This window comes from Acipenser ruthenus, chromosome 20 (genome assembly GCF_902713425.1).
Source record: "Acipenser ruthenus chromosome 20, fAciRut3.2 maternal haplotype, whole genome shotgun sequence".
Classification (NCBI taxonomy): domain Eukaryota; kingdom Metazoa; phylum Chordata; class Actinopteri; order Acipenseriformes; family Acipenseridae; genus Acipenser; species Acipenser ruthenus.
Genome location: NC_081208.1, coordinates 16869122 through 16895913, shown reverse-complemented (window position 1 = coordinate 16895913; position 26792 = coordinate 16869122). Strand labels below are relative to the sequence as shown.

The 26792-nt window shown below is 42.9% G+C and overlaps 1 protein-coding gene across 1 annotated transcript in view; it reads left to right on the top strand.

The window, feature by feature from the left end:
• Positions 1 to 226: 226 nt before the first annotated feature.
• The window catches only part of LOC117425226 (uncharacterized), a 159010-nt gene continuing 132444 nt past the window's right edge, over positions 227 to 26792 (top strand). Inside the window, exons 1-4 of the mRNA XM_058994087.1 lie at positions 227 to 436; positions 6172 to 6261; positions 6843 to 6932; positions 7167 to 7268. Coding sequence (XP_058850070.1) covers positions 355 to 436; positions 6172 to 6261; positions 6843 to 6932; positions 7167 to 7268 — 364 coding nt within the window. The 5' untranslated portion in view covers positions 227 to 354. The remainder of the gene's footprint in view (positions 437 to 6171; positions 6262 to 6842; positions 6933 to 7166; positions 7269 to 26792) is intronic.

The window sequence follows — 26792 nt, the reverse complement described above, 5'->3', positions numbered from 1 at the left end:
GAATACTAAAACTGTGAGTACTGTATATTTAATATGAAATGTAACACACACAAGTAAAACAGAACTATGTACAGTATATGAACACACATTTTAAGGTTGAAATATTGAATATATTAAATGTAGTTGAAATGCAGAAAGGGAAGTCTTTATTTTGCAACTCTGTCCATTTTAAACTTCCTCTTCAGACAAACTACGTTCTCACTATCTATATTTGCACATAAAAACTGGTAAAGAAAAGAGAACCAGGGTTTAACAGACACTTACTAGCCGCAATCTGGTACACTCACTCTTGGCTGCAGTCCAATCAAGATCTCCCTGGATTCATTCCAATCTGACACACTCAAATCCAGAAAGATGTCCAGTGACGCTCTCTACTCCACTGTGGACTTTTCTAAAAAGAACCACGGCAAACGAGCAGCTGATAAAACCAGCGCAGGTCAGGTTTTATACTTTCTAATCACATTACTTTTACATTTTAAAAGATGGAGTAGAATGATTAAGACATGATCAGGGCAGCAGTGTGGAGTAGTGGTTAGGGGCTCCGGACTCTTGACCGGAGGATCGTGGGTTCAATCCCAGGTGGGGACACTGCTGCTGTACCCTTGAGCAAGGTACTTTACCTAGATTGCTCCAGTAAAAACCCAACTATATAAATGGGTAATTGTATGTAAAAAATAATGTTATAACTTGTAACAATTGTAAGGCACCCTGGATAAAGGTGTCTGCTAAGAAATAAATAATAATAATCTTATTCAGAGCTCAAGATAAAAATGTTTAGGTCACTTTTTTAAAACATAATTTAAATCTAGATGCTGTTTTTACTTGATCAGCTAAACATACAAACCTTTTTTTGTACCAAAAAATGACTTACATACACAAAACACATCAGGTTTGAATATAGTTCACAATTGAACACATTCACACTGGACTGTACAGACCCTTCTACCTTTACCAGGACAGTGTTGCAGTTTTACCATGCTTTTCCATGGTTATACTGTAAATTTACCAGAGTTTACCCTCGCTGTTCTTTACAATGCTTAGCTATGCTTTACCATGCTTTTTTCCACTTTGCTCTGCATTTGCTATAGTGAACTTGGTGTGGTTTCATTGCATAATGGCAGGTATATCAAAGACCACACCCAGTTTTGTTTAGTTTTTTTCAGTTCTAACATCAAGCCATTTAGAACAGCTGAAAGGCTTCAGTTTGCAGATTGAAATGCAATCCCCACACTTAATATTTCACGGCTTTCTTCAATCAAAAAGGAAGAGAAAAGAGCCAACCAAGTAGGGTACTGTAATAGTTGTTTTTGTTTTATTACAACATTTTCATCAACTACAAGAAAACGTTATGAAATCGTGCCACTACTTATATCGTTTTTAAAACGTAATTTATACAGTAAACATTACACTTGAAATCCATGTTGTTCTCCAGTAAATATCTTCTGAGCAACAACTACCACAGGCTGGTAATGAGAACTGCAGTCTGGCTTTTAATTGCACAAACTCTTCTGTGATTCAAACAGAAAAAAGCAGACAAAAAAATCATAATGGGCATGGATAGTGTTATACAGAGCTTCAAAAGCAAAGTGGTTTTTTTTTGTTTAATATCAATATGGATAAAGTTAGAAGCAGTGTTTTAATCGAGTCACAAAAATTGGGACTCGAGTGGAATCGAGTCACTGGGGGGTAAGACTCTGGTTGAGTCACCTATCTGACTCAAATCAGTTCTGACAATTTGAGACAGTTTGATTTAATCAGATTCGTTTTACAGGAGATTAGCAATCTACAAGTAAAAATAAAATACAATTTCAATTAAAAATACAAAATTGAGATGCACAGTAATGTGACCATACTTGCCCCACTGATGTTCACCATTAAAGGTCCATGATTTCTGCCTTGTGTTTTGTCTTTCCATTTCAGTGAATTCACAATTCATTGGCCTATTTATAAGGATTTGCTATTGACCATACAGAGGCCCTTTTACCTATGCTCAATTGGGTTGAATGTACAGTAATGGATACCACAAAACAAAAGAATGCATTTAACCATTTATTTACAATTTTACTGATGGCAGCCCGAGTGTTTTTCACCTTTTCTCAGCAGTGAAACGCCCTGATAGTTTTTTTTTTTTCAGAATCCTTAACCATATGAAAGGAAACGTTGTAATTTAATTTGATATTTGATATCAAGATCTTGCTTCTAAGCTTAAAATACATTAGCTACAAAGGAACAGTCCAAGTAATGCAACTGAGGTGAAATTCGGGAATTCTGGAAAACAAAGACAAAAATCTACTCCATAGTTTTGCGATCTTGACAACCGCTCTTCTCTCTGTCTCTGTGTTTTCACGTTGTCACAAATTCTGCGTGTTCAGATTTATTTACGTACTCTTTTTATTTGCTCAGCACACACTCTTATCTCAGGGGAGACGTTAGGAGGACAGAGATGTTATTACTCCTAGTGGGGTATAGTTCGTGCTCTGGACCCGCAATATATCCAGATGACTAATATAGTACCCAAGAGATTGACAGACTCGTGTATCTAAAGTGTTTTTTACGAATCAGAGTATGATCAGTACTCATTCAGTTTATTAACGGTTAAATATTGGATTGAGTAGCTACAGGCTACGTCGTATCCCCAGCTGACAGACGTTCTGGGCAGTCCAGTGTCTTAACAGATATCAACATTAACACTTTAATACATCTTTATGTATTCGTGCAGCCTGCAGGCCGGCCACGACCACGACACTAAAAACACCCAGTAGCCTATTTCAGCACATTCAACAAATGTTCTCCTATTTTCTAAACATAGCGTGAGTCTCTTATAGCAATACATGCAATACATGTGAGATAAAATAAAAATTGATTAATGCTTACCCTTTAATATAAATCATAAAGGAATATGACTGTCTTCACCAGGCAAATGAAACTGAGTTCAATCAGCTCAATTGTGTAGGTCTGCAGAAAATGGACCACCTCACCCTGCCTGGTGTGAGTGTGGTACTCCATTGTAATTACTTAGGAGTTATATAGGTTTTTTGTCTCATTGGAATACATGGGATGCCTCAATTAAATCCAGTCATTAATCTGTTGAGGCAGCTCTTATCCCTTTTACAAATAATAGTTTTCAAAAGATCCAGACCAACTTTTCAGAATTAATGGGAGTCATGTACCAATAAATTCAAGACTTCACATTTGTCCAACTCCAAACCTATGATCTCATTCCTTGCTTTCCTCCGAGCCCCTCCTTTATCTGAAAAGTCCCAGGATATTGGTTTATAATATAATATAAAAACACTACTGTTATTTGTGCATGCAAACATTATTCTTTTTATATGTGTTATATATGAGAGATGTTCTTAATATGTGACATCATCTTCTAATTGATTATATTTTGCTAAATTAAAGGTATGTGTTTCTTTTAACCTCATACTGTGTTTCATCATGTTTTTAATGAGTCAGTTTTGATTCCATATACCATTGTCTAACAGAGTATTTGACAAAAGATTGCCTTACACAACATTCAAATCAATTAGTTCCAATAAGTTTAAGTGGTAATAATTTCCATTACAATTATTTATCAGGCACGCCAGGTCTAATTTATTTTCACACGCGCAGTTAATTTTAGACGCGCTGTTTAAAAGTATTTTTTTTCACAGTCAAACGGGTTTAAATGGCCCTGCATATCAACAAAGCACTCACTAGGCATCTCCAGCCCCGCCCCACCCTTTCGTTTGCTATAGCTTTCACCTATGTAAGAAATACATAATAATAATAATAATAGTCGTACGTACCGATCAATCATCTCCTTATCACTCATTTTATCACCAAACTCCTCAATAATGCGATCCAAGTCATTATTTTATTACTATAACATCTCAAAAAAGCTCTGCAAATGTCCGTGTTCTCTGTGCACTGACTTACTATCAGCCAGCTTGTTTACTTACGACCGCCCCGTTATCTGATACCAGGGCCATGTATGACTATTCATGAGATACGCCTATTTTTTTTTTTTTTTTTTTTCGACTTGTCTCGGCTCCTGTCGTTCCCACTTGGTCATTGAATGGTTTTCTCGACTTTTTCCGGAGAATAAAAAGACTAAAACCTGTTTTTTGCGTTTCTATAATGATGTCGGACAGACTCTGACAATGGACCTGATAGGAATAATTGCAATGTCGGACCAGGTCCAACAATGGACCGCAAAGGGTTAATCATTTATTTTATAAATTTGTAATACCTTTGTGTCTAATTTCTATTTTTGACCATTATAAACTATAAACAGTGTTAATTAGCACTGAACCTTTTTAAAACTATAAATGTGGCATTATAAGATAAACTTTGAATTAATTAAATTAATTTAATTAATTAATTTACTTCAGTTTATTGGTCCTAGAATTTATAATATCACTTTATTTCTTTGGTGATTCCTTCTAAGATTTAAATCCAAATACAGGCCAGTATAAATGCATTCAACTTGTATATATTTTATAATGACTGAACTAGGCATGACCCTGTCCTTTGTTCATATAAAATCCAGCCAAAGCAAGTTTCTTCTTAAGACCTCGGCTGCTAAGTTTTAATGTTGATTTATATGTTGCAAAGAATCCCTTTCTTATCTTGTTTTTGGAAATATAAAACATATTTGAAATCGCCTAGTTCATATCCAGCATATCCCGACGTTCCCAGCAGGATTCAACTTCTGTGCCAGGTTCAGCTCTAGTTGGTTCCACAAATATCACCTCACCCTTCATCCAAAGTTTCTCCATCACTGGTGTGGATTTCCATGGTCTGACTTCATTCCTATAAGATAGTTGGACACGTTTAGCTGTACATATTATTTCTATATATTTCCTTTTGTTCACACAGGGTCATTTTGCAAGGTATGCCCTCCATCCAGAATACTAAAGGAGGTCAAAACTCACTGTGATTTATATTTTTGGGCACTCAGTTGTTGCCTTGCCCTACATCATCAGTTGGCAGACTTAACATAACTGAATCTGAATCAGTTGATGAACCGAGCACTGTAGCTTACTGAGATCCTCCATGCAAAGGAGTCCAATGTTTTACTACATGGAATAACTAGTTCAGCGTCACCTGAGACAACGTGTTCCTCTCACGCATCAGAAGAAGGGCTCCAGTTATTGAAAACTAAACTAATCATGTCATTTATTTGATCATAAAGACTGACTCAGTCAAGTGGAGACTTTTGGGCCAGGACTCAAATAAATAAATGTAAACATCATAAAAACGAGAATAATGTTAAATTGTTGCTATGTGTACTAACCTTCCCTGCAGAGCACTGAAAGTGTGAAAACACAGTTTGCAGTAAAAGATGCAAAGAGACTGAGGTCTACATGCTGCCTTGAATTACCAAAACAAACAGACAGGCAAACAGTAGCACTGTAGTACAATGGTAATGCAATGGTTCTGTACTGAGAGACAATGGGAGAATGGTACTAAAGTATGCTAACTTCACAACTGACCTTCAATGGCATAGCAGACAGAAAGACAGAGAGTAGCACTATAAGGGCAATGCAATGGTTTGTATTGTACCAAGGGGCATTGGCAACCCAAGCACAGGGCAGCTACAGTGGGGCAAGGCTGTCATTGGTGCAATACTATCATACTGATTGTATATGTGCACATTGCACCTCTTGACTAACTTCCTCAAACTTGAACAGTCCGCTTGACCACAAGAAAGAGTAAGGCTGAGTGTCACAAGCTGCTGAGCTGCCTTCACTTTGCAAGAACAACACAAGACTTCTCTTTTCCATCTTCCCTTTTCTTGTATCTTTTATCTTTTAAAGCTTGTTTATTTTATCAGCAAGAAACTGTTCAGAATGTTTCATGTGTTTTTTTTTTTTTTTTTTTAGAAGACATTACGAGATATGTCTTCTAATTTGTGTTAGACATACAGTTAAGGAAGTACTTGTAAATCTTACATAGATTTCAACACCTTTGGAGAGATCCCTGGCACATTTAAGTTTATGTTCTTCAAATTTAGAATAAATAAATAAATAAAAAAATCTCTCCCCCTCCCACAGGGGAATTCTGAAATTTGAAAAGATCGTCCAGTGCTGAAGCACTGCTATTAACTTTACTATCAGGAAAATGTCACTCACAGAGTCTGCTGTGCTGGTGAAATCTTCAATTCTCCTTCATCATCACAAACAGGAAAGGAAGATGATGTCACCTATGCTACAGTGAAGTTTGGAGAAGCTCCGAGTCGCCAGGAACAGCAAGCAGCCTCCAGCAGCACAGCGGGTGAGATCTCTGAGGAGTTCAAACAGCAAAGCCACCGCAGCTCTGCATTTAAAGCACATACAGATGCATGTGCCATTGTAACCCCTCCGGTACCTTTGTGTGATGTTTGCAATCAGGCTGAATTGCTCACAGCTCTGCATTTAAAGCACATACAGCTACATGTGAAATCACTGAGGAGTCATCAGGGATATAGTGGTGGAGAACCAGTTTTTGCCTGGAGAGTCAATTGTGTTGCAAGTTGTTATGATCAGAATGTGGGGATGTAAGGAGTTTGCTGCCTGTCTTTACATTTGATCCTATAATGTCACACATTTTCACTGTTCGTCCACCTGTACTTATGTCAATATGTTGAATGTGGGTCATGTTGAATCTTTTTCATGATTTTAATCTTGAAATCAACGCAACCAGTCAGAGTTGAGCATTTCAACCTGTACTGTGTGCTGGGTATTCACATCACTGGGGTGTGCTTTATTTAGGCAGCTGACTGAAGGTTATTTGTTGGGGGTGAGGGGATCCTGAAAATCAGACTCATGCAGTCTGTGCTGGTGAAATCTTCAATTCTCCTTCATCATCACATACAGGAAAGGAAGATGATGTCACCTACGCTGCAGTGAAGTTTGGAGAAGCTCCGAGTCTCCATCAACAGCAAGCAGCCTCCAGCAGCACAGCGGGTGAGATCACTGAAGAGTTAAAGCAAGAGAACTGCTTGATATTTGCTCGGTTTGTCTCCCACATGTATGAATGTCATGATTCTGGTAGCTCAGATTTTGTATTTGGGGAATGCATGTTGCTGACAGACTTGAACCCAACAGAGACTTAACTACAACAGTTCTGTGATGTGTGTCTAGAGACACTGTGTGTGAAAATCTCAAACTTGTGCTCTCTCTCTCTCTCTCTCTCCTCAGACCCCACTGCTGGTAAAGCTCCTCCATACAGATGGGCTGCATTGTTCCTGGCAGGGCTGTGCGCTCTCTCAGTGGCTTCCATTATATTCCTCACAGTCTACAGTGAGTATTGCACACAACACACTGTGTACACATTATCCATAATACAGCAGTGTGCACAGTTCAAAGGCAGAGTTGTTTTGACAGATTCAGTAACAGGGTTAGAAACTCACTGCAGCCCTGCAGCCAGTCCTGGGTTTCAAAACTCATTGAATATTATTTTTCAAATTGTCCGCAATGCTTTTTGTGTTGCAGGGTTCAGTTGTGAAGTAGCTCTGGAGTCATTACGGAATTCAAAATCAAGAGGAAACTAGAGATTATAAACAAGAACAAAGCCTCCCCGGTCCCATAATCGAAGGGGTTTGTCATATCAGACTGAATGGGTTGTGAACATGAAGTAGTAATACAGGAATGTGAAAGACCTGTCTTATTCATTGATTCAGTGCATCACGTCCAGAGGTTAAAAACAATGTGACAGAGATAATGTTCATTTCTACTGGACACCAGCTGTAATGGAACTTTATTGGGAGAATCATAGAATACAGCCTCACTGTTACACAACTACAAGACTCAATGTCAAAACATCTGATATGGTCAGGGATTAAAGCAATGCAGCAGTGAAAGGGGGCATTTTTTAGGTCGGCAAAAATTCATTGGACTCGCATATAATCCTGTGCGATTCGTTGAAGCAAAACAGACATTAAGTTTATAGGATTGTACGGTTTATTTATTGGTAGTAATGAGCAAATGGAAGCAGGTAAGTTTGATTGAAGCTTTGAAAAAGAGCGAAAATCTTTCTTCTGATGATCAAGAATGTCACAGGGAATATATATATATATATATATATATATATATATATATATATACACACTTTTCCCCCTAGTTTAAGTCTGTATTTTAGCTTGTATTTGTAGCTTTTATTGTTGTTGTGGACTATTTGGCTGTCAGTGTAGTTGTTGTTCTGTCTTGATGGCAGCGTACTGTGTTTATTCATTTTTAGAAAGGGAAACAGCGATGCAATTTGATTGCGGCTTTCTAACTTAGGAAAGAACAAAAATGCAGCATTCTGATTGGCTGAAACACTTTACAGGATGTTGCTGCAGAGTCGTTATCTGCACAAGATGGGATGTCAATCTGGTTCAGTATATATAACTGCAGTGTACAAAATTGAAGGCATATGAAAGAAAAGTTTTTTTAAAAAATGTACACAAAAAGTTTAAAAAATCTTTTTTTTTCAGGACGTTTTGGGCAACAGCGCTTCTTCAGCTGTTTAAAAAAAATGTAAACAGTTTTATATATATATAGAATGTCTGCACCGGTTTTCAGCCATGGTGATCTGCAATACCTGTTGGTCAGTTTTATTTTATACCTCCGAGTTCATTTTTAATTAATTAGTTGTAAGATACATTAGTTGAAACAGTATTCACTACTAATGGCATTTGAAAAACAATTTGGAGTAGTAAAAGAGTAGCAAGAGTAGTAAAATATATTATTAACCAGCCAAGCATGAGGTATTTTTTTTTATTACAGCAGCTTAGAATCACTCATGTACCAGTTCTCTGTGCGTGGAAGGCACATTTTCACAAAAGTTCACTAGTAATCTTCAAAAACAGCATGAGTACTTTACGCATACCTAATTAACATATCAACCCCCACCTTTCCCATTCATTTGCATGACGTCGGGTGAAAAGCCCGGTTTACTCGAGTAAAATAAACTGAGCGAATGAAAACGATAGGTTGCGGATGCAACCCCCGTTCCCTGAAAGAGAAAATAACCATCAAGGTATGGGATATTGCCGTCAGGCAGTAGCGATTGGTTGAGCTTTATAGCAAAGCTGCCAATAGGCCTCTGCGCAAGCTGCCACGTAAGCCCGCCCCCCTGGGAGCTTACTACACGCAGCGCGCAGAGACTCTCTTCCTCTTTTGCTCTTCAGGCCGTGAAGGCTTCCGGAGCGACCTCGTGGCTTGATGGTTATTTTCTCTTTCAGGGAACCGGGGTTGCATCTGCAACCTATCATTCCCTTTCAAGTCGAAAATAACCATCAAGGTATGGGAACAGTGTACCCAAGCCGTCGCGAGGGAGGATTCTCGGCAGTAGGACAGACTTACGTCATAACACAACTGCGTAGGCAATACATCTACGCATATGCGGAGCTGCGCCTCAGCGTCTATGCTCGTAATGACACCTGTCCTAAGATGGAATAGTGAACACCGTATTGTCAACCACTCTATATGTCCGTATCCTGAGGCATCATAGAGTGTAGCACAGATGCTCCAAATAGTGGAGCAGTGGAATCCAGTACGTTCAACCGGTAAAACCTCCTGAAAGTATGCGGTGTAGCCCAACTGGCTGCCGCGCAAATGTCAGACACCGGCACCACTCTAAAGAGGGCCCAGGATGTTGCCATACCCCTAGTGGAATACGCCTTCAACTGCCCTGGTGGCGGAAGGCCTGCAGATTCATAAGCTAATTTAATAGCATCCACTATCCATTGGGAAAGGCATTTAGACAACGGCTGACCCAAAGTCCTAGAACCATGGCATATGAACAATTGTTCTGTTTGCCTCACAGTCGTTGTACGGTCAATATAACACCTCAATGCCCGCACGGGGCACAGCATGTGTAACCGTTCTTCCTCTGGGGAAGAAAAAGGAGGAGGATGGAATGCCATCAACTCGACTGGTTGGTTCATATGAAACGGGGATATGACCTTGGGTAAAAAGGCTGGATTTGGGCGCATGGAGACCTTAGAACCGTCTCCTGCGAAACAAGTACATGATGAATGCACTGACGGTGCATGTAACTCGCTCACGCGTTTGGCTGATAACACTGACAGCAAAAACGCAGTTTTTATAGACACAAGCTTCATATCCACGCTGTGGAGAGGCTCGAACGATGCCTTGGTAAGGGCTTCTAACACCACGTCAAGGCTCCATGATGGTAAACTGGTCGTCCTTGGCATCGCAGTTCGCCTTTCGGGAACTGCGATGCCAGAAAATGGCAACCTGGTGGTAAACCGTCAATGCATACATGGTGGCTAAATACACTTTAAGCGTAGAGGGAGATTTCCCTTCATCTAACAGTTTCTGTAGAAACTGTTATATCACTGCCATAGGGCAGGATATTGGGTCATGGCCCTCCGCCAGACACCAATCAACAACTGCCACTTGTACGTGTACTGCGACCTAGTAAAGGGCGATCTAGCACTCTGAATGGTCGAAATCACCGCCGTCGAGAGCCCTAAGGCTGACAGACGTTCCCGTTCAGGGGCCAAGCCAATAGCTGCATGAGCTTGGGGTTCGGGTGCCAAAGCCCTCCTTGGGCCTGGGACAATAGGTTCGCTCGCAGGGGAAGCTCCCTCGGGTGACCGTGCAGCTACTGCACCAGGCTCGGAAACCATATTCTCCGAGGCCCCCTGTGACAAAGAGAGAATGAACTCTTGTTTTAGATCTCCCTACCGACCGGTGAGGGCGCTAGGGAGGAGGAGCAGACATCCCCAGGGAAGGTGGAAGTCGGCCACCTGGAAAGGGGGCGGAACCACGGTATGCAACGTCATCGACCCCGACGGGAAGCGCTGTGGCAATCAGGTATTGACTGACGGTGGTTGCCCTCGCTGACCAATGGGGACGGGATGGAACGTACAAAAGGGGGCGTGGCCCAGGTTTCTGTTCCTTCTGACAAGGTACCGTGTGTGAGAGAGAGAGCATTTTTTACTGTAAGAAATTGGAAGCGCTGTGGCAATCAGGTATTGACTGACGGTGGTTGCCCTCGCTGACCAATGGGGAAGGGATATAACGTACAAAAGGAGGCGTGGCCCAGGGTTCTGTTCCTTCTGACAAGGTACCGTGTGTGAGAGAAAGAGCATTTTTGACTAAGAAATTGGAAGCGCTGTGGCAATCAGGTATTGACTGACGGTGGTTGCCCTCGCTGACCAATGGGGAAGGGATATAACGTACAAAAGGGGGCGTGGCCCAGGGTTCTGTTCCTTCTGACAAGGTACCGTGTGTGAGAGAGAGAGCATTTTTGACTAAGAAATTGGAAGCGCTGTGGCAATCAGGTATTGACTGACAGTGGTTGTCCTCGCTGACCAAAGGGGAAGGGATATAACGTACAAAAGGGGGCGTGGCCCAGGGTTCTGTCCCTTCTGACAAGGTACCGTGTGTGAGAGAAAGAGCATTTTTGACTGTAAGAAATTGGAAGCGCTGTGGCAATCAGGTATTGACTGACGGTGGTTGCCCTCGCTGACCAATGGGGACGGGATGGAGTGTACAAAAGGGGGTGTGGCCCAGGGTTCTGTTCCTTCTGACAAGGTATTGTGTGTGAGAGAGAGAGAGCGCATTTTTGACTGCAAGAAATACGAGCAGGGGAGGAGAGACGAAACACAATACGGAGTTCTTTGAGTGTGTGTGTGGATATACCTGCTAACCCCTGCACCTTTTGTCTGTCCATAGAGCACTGACGGGACGCTCCGGGATTACGTCGGAGGAGCGCGGACCCGGAAGTGCTGGACTGTTTACGGTGGTTCACCTCGTTGGGATTGAGGAAGGACAGACTGTGTTTTTGTTGAAGCTATTTGTTTTTGGTTCTTCGTTTCATTTGGGACTGCAACCCTTTTTCCCTTTGTTTTGTCGGGTTACACATTGTTGTGTATCCCGGCGCTATTATTATTATTATTATTATTGTTTAATCGGGTTACACATTGATGCAATCAGGAGCAATCAGGATCACTGTCGCTTGCTCTACCCTGACCTTCTCTAAGAAGGCGGGGAGCATCGGAATCGGCGGAAACGCATATAGGAGCCCTGGCGGCCATTCGTGAGCCAGTGCATCGACTCCTAGGGGGCTGTCGAGATCCTTCACCGAGAACCACAGGGGACAGTGCGTGGTTTCTCGCGAAGCAAAGATATCTACTTGCGCTATGCCGAACCATTCCCAAATGCGCTCTACCACCTGAGGGTGGAGACGCCATTCCCCCGCAAGAGGACCTCCTCTGGATAGGAGATCCGCTGCATAATTGACTCTGCCCGGTAGGTGAACCGCACGCAGAGAGGTCAAACGCGGTTGTACCCATAGCAACATCAATGTTACCATCCGGTGAAGGCGAGGGGACCGTAGGCCGCCCTGGCGGTTGATATACGCCACAACCGTGGTGTTGTCTGACCGCACTAACACGTGCTTGCCTAGAAGCACTGGCAAGAAGTGCCGAAGGGCGAGGTCCACCGCCCTGAGTTCCAGAGCATTGATGTGGGCTGACCTCCAGGGTCCTGACCACACTCCGCGGGTCCCTGAGCCATTCCAGACTGCTCCCCAACCTTGGTTGGAAGCGTCAGTCGTGATAACCTCCCTTCAGAAGATGGGACCCAAGCGTTTGCTCTGGCGGATGTTCAACGGAACTTTCCACCAGCGCAGCGCTTCCCAGCATGTTCGGGATCCTGTCAACCTGCGGTGTTTGTCTCTCTGCGGATGCAACGCGAAGGCTTTGAACCAGGCCTGCAGAGGTCTCTGGTGTAATAAGCCCAAGGGAAGGGCTTGCGAGGCGGCAGCCATCAACCCCAGCATGCGCTGACACAGCTCCATGCTGACTGTTTCTCTCAACCTGAATAGGGAGAGACACCACTCCATCGAGGCAACTCTTTCTGTCGACAGGGTCGCTTCCATGGACACTGAGTTCAGATGCAGACCCAAGAATTCGGTCTGTTGGCTCGGCACGAGGCGGCTCTTTTCTGAATTGACCTTCAGACCTAGCTGCTGAAGATGGTCTGTAACCATCACTGTGTGCTGTGCCAACTGCTCCTTCGACTGCGCGCAGACGAGCCAGTCGTCCAGATAGTTCAGCAGTCGGACGCCTTGAGCCCTCAAGGAAGCTAGAATGGCATCCATACATTTCGAAGAGGTTCGAGGAGCTAGTGACAGGCCGAATGGAAGGACACAAAACTCGTATACCCTGCTCTGAAATGCGAAAGACAGATACTTCCTGTGACCCGGGCAGATGGGAACGTGAAAGTACACATCTGTCAGGTCCACGGTGGTGAACCAGTCGCCGTGTCGGACTGACTGGATGATGTGCATGTGCGTATGCATCCTGAACGATAACACAGGCAGGTATTTGTTCAGTACTCGCAGATCTAAAATAGGGCGGAGCCCGCCGTCCTTTTTGGGCACCAGGAAGTATTTGGAATAGAACCCTTAGTCGATCAGAGCAGGGTGTACTTGTTGAATGGCACGCTTCCTGAGCAATACCTGTATTTCCACAATCAGAGCTGAGGACTGAACCGAGTCCTTCACTGCAGTTACCACCACTCCCCGGAAGGGGGGATGTTTTAACTGGAACTGAAGGGTGTACCCGGTGAATATAGTTTTGCGCACCCAGATGTCGTTGGTGCATTGTTGCCAGAACTGGAGCTGTGGGACTGTGTAGGGGTGGGTTAACAGCTGCCTGGAGTTTTCAGGGCTGTTTTGGCTGCGCTTGTTCGCGAGGGGCCTGGCCAGAGCCACAAGGGCGTGGCCTGCCACCTCTCGGGCGCCACCCTCCGTGCTGCGGTCTTACAAACGAGGGTTGGCCGCGCGCTGATGGACCTGAAGGGGAGGTCTTACTACCCTGTGGTTGCGCCTGCTGCTGTTCCTGAGGCCGCTTCGGCTGGAACGGCTTATTTGGCCACATTTTTGCCATTTGCTGCAACATCTCCTCCACCGCCGGACCAAATGTCTGTCCCGGTGTAATTGGGGCATCCAGCAACGGGGCCTTGTCAGGTTCCTGCACTCTCGCTTGCGAGAGCCAGAGATGCCTTCTGGCCACCACCAGAGACGCGATGCTCCTGCGTTGAGCTGGGCCAGTTTCACCAGCAGCTGACTGACCGTCCCCCACTCGCTTCTGAGGGCCGCAGAAGGGCACTCAGGCAGGTCTCTAATGAGTGCCGCTTGGTAGACTGTCAGCAAGCTGGCCACATTTGACAGTTTGACCGCCTCCGTGGCCGCAGCGTACCCCTTCTTTAGGTGTACCTCTGTGGTCCTGCACTGCTTATTGGTGCATGCAGGATCTTTTGTCAGCCCCGATAATGTTGGCGTCTTCACCAACGCGGCGAACGCAGCGTCCACCGGTGGGAAGGACGCCAACCCAGCTTCACTTGCCCCTTGCATGTTAAAGGCTGAGGCCTTGCGAGAAGTCGCAGGGTTAGAGGCCGGAGCCCCCAGGTGGACTGCACCTCCTTAATAAAGTCTGGGAATGCCAGAAGCATCCTGGACTGATGGGGCTGGGCTGAAGGCGACTCAAACAAGGATCGCCGTGGTAGTTCCGCCATAGGCCACTCGATACCCAAGTGGCGGGTTGCTCTCTCCACCACAGACCACGTCGGGTCATCGGTATCCAGCACCTGGAGCTCGATGTCCTGCTCAGAGTGCTGGGAGGCTACCTTCTAGGATGTCAGATGCGTCTCTGGAAACTGCATCGATATCCCACTCCCTTTGAGGTTGCACTGGAAGGGCGACGACCGGTGCAGGTTGTGGAGGGGCCACTGGCTGGCTAGCAATGGGCCCAGTCGGTTGTTCTGGGACTGGGGGCACCACATTTGCTAGGGACATGAGGATGGACTGCTAGAGTGCAACCTAGATTCCCGACGGGGGCGTACCCTATGAGGGGAGGGGCTGCGTTCCCGAGCGCGTCTGGTGGGGGACCTCTGACCAGCTGTTAGCTGGGAGGACGGGCTCCTGGAGAGCTGTAGCCACCCTAGCGGCTTCGCCGTAGACGACGGCGGGGCAGAAATGGTGTGGGATGATCCCGAGGAAGGAGAGTGCCCACCCACTGCTTTCTTTGCCCTTTGGCGGAGGGTGCGTGCCTGGAAGCCAGCAGAGATGACAAAAAACCCTATCCGCCAACGTGGATGCGGCGTGCTCTGGCCCCACACGTCACACAATCATCGTGCGGATCGCTGGCAGGCAGCTTTGCCTGACAGGTCACGCAGCGATGAAAGCCCGATATCTCCGTCGAGTGTGGCTCAACGAACGCCGAAAGTGCGTCGAGCACCGAGCATCGAACGCCGAAGCGTCGAGCACCGAGCATCGACGCGTCGGTGGTGCGTGCGTCGAGCGCCGAGCATCGAGTCCCAAGCGTAGAAGCGCTGCACCAAGTGCTGACACCACGCGGAGTGCGAGTACCAAGCGTTGAGACGCTAGCACGAGACGCCTAAGCGTCAGCTGACCCGCAGAGCGGAGACGCTAGTGCTGGTACAGTGTCTGATGCTGATTAATATTTACCAAGGTGCTTAAGGGAGTATGTGTTTGGTCAGTGGCGACGCGTAGGGGGGGCACGCCTGGTCACGTGCCCCCCCAGATTTCTGGCTTAGCCACTGCGTTAGGATCGTTCACACTGAAACATGTGTAAGAAATAAAGAAATTGCATTATTTTTATATTTTTCACTTCCCATTATAGTGTATGCGGGGCGGACGCGGCACGGCCGGCGCAGATTTTTCTTTTCGCTTACGGAGCGAACTTTTTATTTACCACGTTGCTGTCAACCAATGAGAATACATAAGCAAGCTGCACCACACACAGATGTATGCAACATATAGGCTATGACTGTATATGCTATGTAGCCTAACTACTACACACATAGATGGGGTAGAGGACATCTCCTATGTAATGAGTAGCCTATGTATTTACGTAGAATGCACTCGCCTCTCGACATATCTTACTGCCAGCTGACCTCTCCAGTGGCCAGCCTACTTAATAAGATTATCATTTTTCACAGATTGTGCAGCCAGCTTCATCAAGGGACGGTAAAAAAGTCCATCCAGGTCTTGGAGATGGCGTGGTAAATGTACAACCTATTATTAATTGAATAACTAAAGAAATAAATCAGAATGAAAACAGTTCTGGACGCTGCTGAGAGAGAAACGGCAAAACTGTTTCAATTCCTGAGTTCGGTTACCTATTAGTTTTCATTCTGATTATTTGTTTAGGCTACAGCGTGTCCGTCAGCTCAACAAAGCCTGATAGGCTAGTGAATGTCAGTGTAGTGTTGATACCATAAAAAATGTGTGGTTGGATTTGCTGTCAATCAACCCAAGTTTCTTTTTGGATCAGCTGTTCGTACTTTTTTTTGTTTGTTTTTGTTTTAAAGGCGCTGTAGGTATACAATGTAGTTAATGCAACTGTGTGCACAAGTCCCTCCTCCCCTGAACCTCCAGAAGATTAGGTACCACCGGCAGTCCTGCGTCAGTCAAACGGTAATTAAATTAGTCAGGATTTGTGAAATTAAATAAAATGGTTTGCTTTGCTTTGAACACCTAATGTTAGTTAACAAAAATGAACAACCATAAGTACGAATGAAATTATATATTATATTAAAAGTTCAAGTCCTTTGCTTTGTATTTCCTTTTTTGTTTTTAATCGGAAGTGTTCTAAACTGAATCTTTTTTTTTTTGCACAACAGTGTATTTGGTTATTGGATCTTCTGTTAAAAAAAAAAGATTGTTCTTTATTTTTCAAAAATAAAACGTCAACGCACTAATAAGGAATCAGGTTGCCAATTGCACCACTGTGACTCACCTTAAAAAAGTTACCATTTCCATCCTCTCCAAAAAAAAAAACCTGGCTACCCCACTGTTGACAGGGTTTATTATTTAAAAATACGTAATTGCGCAGTTTATTTCAAACTTTCAAAACTTAATAACATAACCAAAGAGTGTCTAAGACCTTTCACCGTTATATTTGTCCTCGTGTGAGACTTTTTCAGTCAGCGAAAATATGTGCTAAAAACAGTTAAAATGACAAAGACAGCTATGTTTGGAGTTTTTCTACAACAAAAATGCTAAACCACCAACGCCAGACATCAACAGAAACCGAACCTGACTCTTCTGTAGTTCAGAATGTTATTAACAGCACAAGAGTGTGACGATCCTTCCATTTCAGACACTCAGGTTAGTGCAGGTGCAGCTGTTTGTCGATAAGAGACCCTTGTCTGTAAAGAGTTGTTGCAGCTCTCTTGATTGTGACAATCTGGCGTAGAACTGTTTGTGATGAAAGATCTGGTAATGTTAGAAAGCTAGCTTAATGTTACATAAAAATGGTTAAAATCGGGCATCGGGTTTGAGCAGTTTTTTTTGGGGGGGGGGGGCTGTGCCACAGCAGTTTTTCAAGCCATGAGTCGCCAATGTGTTTGGTGGTCATCTTCCTAATGGTGAAAAAAGGAATTTTTTTTTAGTGACTGTAAGGGCAGGCCCTACAGCTACCACGCGGTAGGGATGGAACACACCGCAGTGGATTAATATATAGAGGCTGCAGAGCAGGCTAAACACACACGCGGTCTAGTCAGAGGCAAGACCGAGGCTGCAATGCACGCGTGGCCAAAGGCCAACGCAACGCGCGTCCTAAACAAATATATATATATATATATATATATATATATATATAACAAATATATAATACATTACAAAAAACCCCAAAACACACAATAACAATTATTAAATAATTATAGTAATAAGGAAAGACGAAGACCACGAGAATAAACAAAAACGCGATGCCGAAGCAAAGCGTGAAGGAACATATAATGTAATATAAAATTATACACAATTATATAAACCGAAAATACAAAATAATAATGAGTACAACTGAAATAAACTCGGAGAAGGGGCAAAAACCAGCTTCTCAAGCCTAAGCTTAATGAGTACAGTCAGTCGACAAGCTCTAATGACCTACCGCTACCAATGCTGAAGACAAAAGAGGAAGAGAGTCTCCGCGCGTTGCGTATAGTAAGCTCCCAGGGGGGCGGGCTTACGTGGCAGCTAGCGCAGAGGCCTATCGGCAGCTTTGCTATAAAGCTCAGCCAATCGCTACTGCCTGGCGGCAATGTCCCATACCTTGATGGTTATTTTCGACTTGAAAGGGAACCCCAAAATGCATTTTACACGAGACATTTTTCTCCTGTAAATGTCTCGAGTTAAAAAAAAAAAACTCGCATGGAAACCCCAGGAATGTCACTTGCACACGGCTTTTATAAAAATAATAAAAAAACAAGATCTGTTAAAAATAAAACCTAAGAAATACCTCATGTATACCCCATTATCATTAATCGCAGTTTGAAATAAAAAAAATAAAAGTATTAGTTTTCTTTTTTTCTTTCCAGATACCCATATTTATACATAAGCATTAGCAACATACATACTAATGAAAAACAATATCAAAAACGTATTTAAAACTCAAAAAAAGCATGCACAATTTAACCAACCGAAAAAGAAATATTTTTTCTTTTTTTCTGTCTACATACAGTTCTGTAGAAAAAGAAAAAAACAGCACTATACAGCCCTACCCAACATATTCTGCCGCCAAATCCCATTATCTTTCAACATTTCTTGAAAATACACATTTTACGTAGTTTTTTTAACACTATTACAGGAAGCGGAACAATATAAACACCGACTCTATCAGTGTTTCGGCGCTAACAGAGAGAAAACTGGTTTGGGAACCGGACTACTTAACAAAATGCTGGGGCGCGATTAATGTAAGTTATTTTTAAACAACGTTAATTTAAATTCAGAAGGTGTTTACGGACACATTAACAAATAATTCAAACTTTTATGAAGCTTAAATCTATTTATCACTTTTCAACAATCATTTACAGTGGAGAGAAAGCTTTACACTCCCCCATATTTTACCATTGGTACCTCCCATTTCGCGCTTCGAGAACCCAAGGAAATTAACCCTATAAATTACGATGGATACTGTGCTTAACTTTAACACATTAAAACAGGTAACACGTTTTCTATTGAGTTTGAAACTGAACGCATCACAATGTTTGAAAAAGTATAGTTAATTTCACAAAAAAATAAATAATAATAATAATAATAATAATAATAATAATAATAATAATAATAATAATAATAATAATAATGATCTTCCAGTGGATAAGGATTCACAGACTTGCTGGGTGTGTTGAGGAAGTGAGCCGCTCAGAGCAGCTCTGTGAAAGAACCCACTTAAGGGCATGTTCAGAGCCGCTCCCCCTGAGCAGCTCAGAGCTGCAGAGCGGATTTCAACTGTGATCACAGTGAGGGGAACAATTCTCACTCTGAGCCGCTCAGTTACTTCATGTCTCTGTAACACTTGCCTATATCCTGCTGTACAGCTGAAGTTAATGTGCTAATGTGTACAAACAATGAAAAAAGACTGGCCATTCTAAAGCAGTCTGTATCACACCTATTCATCTGTGTCACAGTAAGTGTATAGAGACGGCAGGGTTTGTGTGCAGCTGTTTGACAAAAGCACTCTGCATTTGCAGCCTCGCTACGTGCTGAAAAGAATGAAACCTTCAGATCCCCTTCAAATAAAAGAAGGATATACCAGAAACATAGCGCAGTTAAAAACTGCGTTTTTAACGAGCGAACAAAAATGAATGAAATGTCAGACATAATCTTCTTTACTAGCTAACAAGAGTGTATATATGCTCATTCAATCCTGCCGAGAATGCAGACCGGAGCTCAGCTGGGAACCCCCTCAGACCGAACGCCGATCGGGTAAATTTATTGAAAGACAGAAAAAGTTTAACAAACACAACAAAAACGTGAACGAAAAAAAAAAACTCCAATTCTGTAAACTAATACCGTGAACTACCAAATTAATTATAACGTGCACACAAACTCAATTTAAGTGTCAATTTGTACAGATTGGTAGTGCAGCCGGAGGAAAAAAAAGCTTCACTTCTCTACCCACTGTAGAGTAGACAAAACCTTATTCCAATAGCTTTGGTAAGGTAATGAGAATTATTTTAAAAAACACATTACAGTTGTAGCAGTGTGGAGTAGAGGTGAGGGCAGCAGTGTGGAGTAGTGGTTAGGGCTCTGGACTCTTGACCGGAGGGTCGTGGGTTCAATCCCAGGTGGGGGACACTGCTCCTGTACCTTTGAGCAAGGTACTTTACCTAGATTGCTCCAGTAAAAACCCAACTATATAAATGGGTAATTGTATGTAAAAATAATGTGATATCTTGTAACAAATGTAAGCCGCCCTGGATAAGGGCGTCGGCTAATAAATAAATAATAACAGTATCAAATTCAGTTCCCCATGAAATTCAGTGCCACCTGTTTGTTGTGCGCATGTGCTAAACACTCTTTGCGTGTCACAGCAGGTGCCCTGCTCATTTAATCAAAGCGGGTTACCGCCGATTTTGAATCTTCCGCGGATATGCGCAGATTGAAATGTAATATCTACGTTTCCTAAATAAACAAAGATTGAAATGTAATATATATATTTCCTAAATAAACAGCACATATGAACACTGCGTTGCCCTTAATGTAACTCTTATATTAAGAAAACAAGGGAAACCGTATTTCATGAGGAACTGAATTTGATACGACACCAGCAATAATCCAAAACACAAACACCTGTTCTAAATAATTCAGTAAATAATAATATATATACGAAGCCATAAACCCGAAGTTTTATACAGCGGTATCGGCGCTATGCTTTAGTGCGAGGGCCCAGGTTCGTGCCCGCCCTCCGCCTGTGTGTGGATTGCCTCGCCCTGTGATGAGTTAACCAAGATCGCTACAATACATACGCAACACGTGTGTTTATTTATAATTATATTTTTTGTTTTTATATTCTGCGTTATGTATTATATTAGAGTGATTTATTATTAGTTGTGGGAAGCTGAGAGCGGACGAGAGTGATTAGTGTATTTCTAAAGAAAGCAAAACTTGTTTCCTGGCACCTGTACAAGATAGTGTTCGTGTTGAAGAGGTGGTGAGCCGGTCCCTTGTTTACTGGCACCTGTACAAGATAGTGTTCGTGTTGAAGAGGTGGTGAGCCTGTCCCTTGTTTGGACATTTTACTTTTGGTTAGGAAAAGTCCATTGCGGATTGCATTCAGTATTTTCTCTCTCTGTCTGTGCTCTCAGTTTCGTTCGATTAGTGCTGCCAGGTTTAACTCTGTACGGTATGTGTGTTGGATGTATTTTATTTTGTGCACGGCCGGCACTCTTGTTTTAAATGTGCATTACTTTTGGGAGTTGTTTTTAGATATATTTGTTAGTGAGGTATCCTTGAGGGGGCGGGTTATTAGTCTTATGGCTACTATAGTATGAGATTGCTTCTGCACGGCAACTGTTATTGTAAGTTAAGATTGCTGCTAATGTATACTGTTGCTGTTAACTTATATTATTGCTGCTAAAGCTGTTGTAGCTTAGTTTCAGCTGTTTATTTTTTATTTATATTTGAATCAGCACTGATTGTGAGTGTGAATGCACGTTTGTTATTTGAATTGTTTTGTTTATTATTTAATTTTCGTTTGAATATTAACTCACGGGATTAGCCGTGTTTCTTTTTGTTTTATTTATTATTGGAGTTTTTGTTTCTTGTTGTTTGTTTTGGGTTGAGCACAGGCAGTGGAAACTCATTACTCAAGCAAACAGTGATAATTGTACTGGTTTTGCCTATCTCTATACACCCTCAAGTATTTTATTGTGGACTGCCCAATAAGAGTTATAATTTTCTGTCTGTAATAAAAACTTATTGCTTTTTAATACTGTCTTAAATGTTAACCTATAGGTGGGGTTCAGGGGGCGGAGCTAGGCACCAACAACCTATCATCTGCTGTCATCAATTAAACCTACCTTATTTAAACATTAGTCACCTCTACCTCGCTGTCTTGTGTTTTTTCGTTTTTTGGCTTAAACCTAAGCGATATCAAGACCTATCTACATTTGCGTACCTCAATAATGGAGTACTTACAGCAGTTGTCGTCGGATTCTGAGGATTCCCAGGATTTTCTGTCATTAACAGATCATTCTCCTTCAGCTTCACTCCAGGGTCCATCCAGTCTCCGTTTTTTCTCGCCTTCTGCTATTTCAGTTACATCTGATCAGGCTCCTGATCAGGCTCTCGACCAGGTTCCAGTACAAATGCTGCCTACCGTTCCTGCCACCCAAACATCGAATCTGCGGCGATCCAAGCGTCTTCGGCCTCAGGACGCCCCTCCGGATCGATTGTTTTGGAAGTACTGGCCCATGAATAAATTGATAAAAACCCTCCTTAAAAATGGTAATGCGATTCCGGCAGGGAGTGATAGAGAGTCTCTTTTCATTCTCTATTGCAATTCAGTCTCAGCAGAACCAGTCTTTCCTCCGAAAAAACATAATCAGCCGCGCCCAGCCATTCAGCGTCCTAAAACAGACAGCAGGCAGTCTATTCCGGATCTAACCACCCCCACAACTAGCACCGCTAACCAGCAGCCAGCCATTGAAATCCAACATTCGCAAATATTCAACGAGATAAAATCATTTATGCAGCCTTTTTCCGATACTCTATCTTCGGTCAGTTCTCAACTGTCGGATCTAGAAAAAAGAGTGTCTGTTATGGAACAGGGAAAACAATCTACAGCGCAGCCATTAATTTCAGCATCAAATGCTGCAGCGCCGCCTACAGCTTCTTTCGGTCCAGCCCTAATTTCAGCCAGCGAAGCAGATCCTCCAATATACAACCTCGCTACTGCATCTACATACGGATCCTCCTCTCCAACTGCAGCGAGACGTCACACTATATCTCCACAAATCAGACGTATCATTCTCGAAGGAAAGGACATTAATCTTGTTTCACTATTAATGACGACTTCTGAATTCTTGGACCATAGAGTAGTCGATTGTGGAGAATTGGCGGTAACTCTAAAATCCAGAGATCCCAGACTGCTTAAAAATCTTACATTAGGGGAGTTTGTCCTTGCTTTCTCCATATTCAGAGATGTGTTATGCTCGGTATATGCTAACCGCAGAGCTGAATTGGAATCTTACGAATATTACATCGTGGAGCTGTCTGTCAGATACGGGGGGACTATGTTTTATGAGTATCATAAAGCATTCTCTGCAAAAGCAGCAGCGATATTGGCAGCAGATAATCACATCATCAATTGGGCAAAACCTGATCCAGATCTATTTAATAGAATTTTTGGTGGTTTAAGGGCTAATGCATGTGGGGTCTGCGCTTCAACAGCTCATTCAACAGCCCTCTGCCCTAAAGCTGCAATTGCATCAACTTTTAAAGCACCCGGTTTCGCCGCTAATTCATACAGATCTTCAGTAACTATTCCTATACATTCTTCAGCTCCCCTCGATCAATCTACAAGGAAAGACAAATACGAGCGCAGTATCAGATTTTCAGGAGGAAGACAAATCTGCAACAATTTCAATACTGGCTTCTGTTCGAATAGGCAATGCAATTTTATCCACATGTGCAGCAATTGCGGTGACGCTCACGCTAATACAATCTGCCCTTTAAAACGCAAGTGACTTTCCCCGATGCTCACCGTCTTTACTCCTATAAACATCCTGGCGTTATCAAGTAAATTACAGAATCATCCCGACAGTAACTTAATTAATTACCTGATCGACGGATTAAAAAATGGTTTTTCAACCGGTCTTACTCAAATTCCTTCTTCCTCGTTCCAAAGCAAAAATCTTTATTCCGCGACTCAAGATCCACAATCAGTGCAGTCTCTCATCGAAAAAGAAATTAAAAAAGGATTTATAGTCGGTCCATTTTTAGCTCCTCCTTTTCCAATATATAGAATTAATCCTATCGGCATTGCCACGAGGAAAATGTCAGGAAAAAAGCGTCTCATTATTGATTTATCAGCACCACGGGGGTCAAGCACCAGCAGCATTAACTCATTAATTCCCCAAGATCAATTTTCCCTGCATTACATCACTATTGCAGACGCAATACATTCAATTAAATTAGCAGGTCGTGGTTCCTGGTTAGCAAAAGCAGATATATCAGACGCATTTAAAGTAATGCCAATCCATCCTTCTCTCCGTCACCTGTTTGGTATATGCTGGGAAGGGAAGTTTTATTTTGCCACTCAATTGACTTTCGGCTGCCGTAGCAGCCCGAAGATATTTGATACCCTGTCGGAAGCATTATGCTGGATCCTTCTTAATGTCTATCATGTCCCGTTCTTGCTCCACTTGCTGGACGATTTTTTAGTAATTTCTCCTCCTTCAGATGCACCAGCAGAAGCGATTTCCAATCTTAAAAGCTTATTTTCTGAAGTTGGCGTTCCGCTTTCAGAAGAAAAATCAATCGGTCCCCTTCATTCTTTGGAATTCCTTGGAATCATTCTAGATACAGAAAAGTTTGAAGCCCGCCTGCCTGAGTCTAAACTTAACCATATTCGTTTGCTCATTCAGGATTTTCAGATCAGTAAAACAATTAAAAAACGGGCACTGCTTTCATTGCTGGGTTACTTTAATTTTGCAATACGTATCATTCCACAAGGGAGGACGTTTATATCTCGGCTGCTAGCGCTGGCATCAACAGCAAAAAATCTGGACTCCTATTTAAATATCTCTTCATAAGCTAGGAAAGATATTAAAATGTGGTCTGTGCTTATTCAGCACTGGAACGGTCTCTCTATGTTTTATGATGATTTCATTTCAGCTCCTCACGATATGGCTTTATTTACTGATGCCTCATCTCTGGGATTCGGAGGTCTATTTAATAATCAATGGTTTTGCAGTACATGGCCTGAGGAAATCGAGAACATATCTCCTCATCTAAAATCCACAGCTCTGCTAGAGATATACCCAATAGTAGCAGCTGCCCAGCTATGGGGTCATCTCTGGTCTAAGAAATCAATACTGTTTTACTGTGATAATTCAACTACAGTGCATATTATAAATAAAGGACGTTCCTCCTCTGCTCTTATAATGCAATTGCTGCGGCGGCTAGTATGGATTTCAGTCTCTAATAACTTCCTAATACAAGCTCGCCACCTACCGGGCATTTTTAATAATGCAGCTGATGCTCTTTCCCGTTTACAGATTTCCAAATTCCACAGTTTGCTGCCCTCAGCTCTGCAATATCCAGCAGCAACGCCACAGTTCAATCAGCTGATTTTCAACTAAATCCAACTATTAATAAACTTCTTAATTCAGCTCAAGATTACATGGCATCAGCACTTGCCCCATCTACCAGATCCTCGTACTCTACAGGTTGGGCATGTTATGTAACTTTTTGTTTACAAAGCAGGATTAATCCTACTCCATTCAACCAGGACTGGATCATGGCGTTCATAGTGCATGCAAAGGACTCTCTACATCTGGCACCAGCTACAATCAGACTATATTTGTCAGGAATTCAGCATCAATTTCGCTTGATGTCCATCAATTCCCCAACTCTATTATCAATTTCAGCGGTTCGTCTCCTTTTACGAGGAATTTCCAAGTGCTCTCCGGCTCCTTCTTCTGCTCGCCTGCCTATTTCTATAGACATTCTCAGTAAATTGATTTCAATTCTCCGCCACGGCTGTTTTTCTCCATTTGATGATTTAACTATGGAAGTCATATGTCTAGCTGCATTTTTTTGGATTTTTGAGATGTTCTGAATATACAGTTCCTTCTATTGCCAGCTTTCCTACCCTAGGTATCCGCTGCAGTGACCTCAAGCTCATCCCAGATTCTCATTTCATCTTATTTCTTCGCATTTCAAAAACAGATCAACTGCGGCAAGGACAATGTATTCAGCTTTCTAAGATCAACTCTCCTCTGTGTCCCTTCACTTCCATGTTGAAGTACATTGCAGAACGCAAAGCCATTTCATCCTCCGACCCTTTGTTTATCAATTCAAGCCGGTCCATTGTATCAAGGCATTGGTTTTCAACACACCTTTCCACTGTGGTATCCAGAGCAGGTCTTCCTTCGCAATTCTACACTCCTCATTCTTTTAGAATAGGGGCAGCCACTTCAGCCGCAAAAGCCAACATTAACCAGCATTTAATTAAAAATATGGGGCGCTGGACTTCATCAGCAATTGAAAGTTATATTCGTTCTTCATCATCTGAAATATCCTCCGCACATCAGTCCATTGCTAGTATGTCCGGAGTGGGGACGACCTTTCTGCCTGAGCCACCAAAGATTTCCCCCTAAGAAATAAAATTAAAGAAAGGGGGGCTTTTTCTTTCCACTGTGCAGAGGGTCTTCACATAGTCATTAGGGTACAGTCTACTAACCCCTTTGTCACGTTAAGTGTTTGTTTTCTTTCGTCTAAATGTTTTCTCTTTTTCTTCTTTCTTATGCATTGGCGGTTCTCTCTTTTTCTTCATGTTGCGTCAGCGGGGAGCCGGGGGTCCATTTTTGGGGGGTTAGTGATTCCACTTTCTCCAACCCTTTGTTAAGCTCCGCTTCATTTACCTCATAGAGGAGGGTTCTCCATGAGTCAGAGGGGACCCCCGGCCAAACCCTTCCATCTGCATGTATGTTTCTTTTGGGATTCTTCTTTCAGGTCTGATGCCTTTATGTGAGGGTCCCCAAGCGGTGGCATCCCTCGTGTTTGTCAGGTCTCCTCAAAGACGGTGGCCCCTCTCCTGTTTGTCGGGTCTCCTCAGCGACGGAACCCCCCTTCTATTATGTTGGGCTTTGAAGAGGCGGAACACCATGCATTATATGTTTTAACAAATACTAACTTTATGTTTTCTTTCCGGTTCGCGAGCCTCTTCGTATGTCGGGTAACCTCAGAGACGGTGCCCCTCTTGGTATGTCGGGTCACCTCAAAGACGGTGGCCCCCCTCCTGTTTGTCGGGTCTCCTCAGCGACGGAACCCCCCTA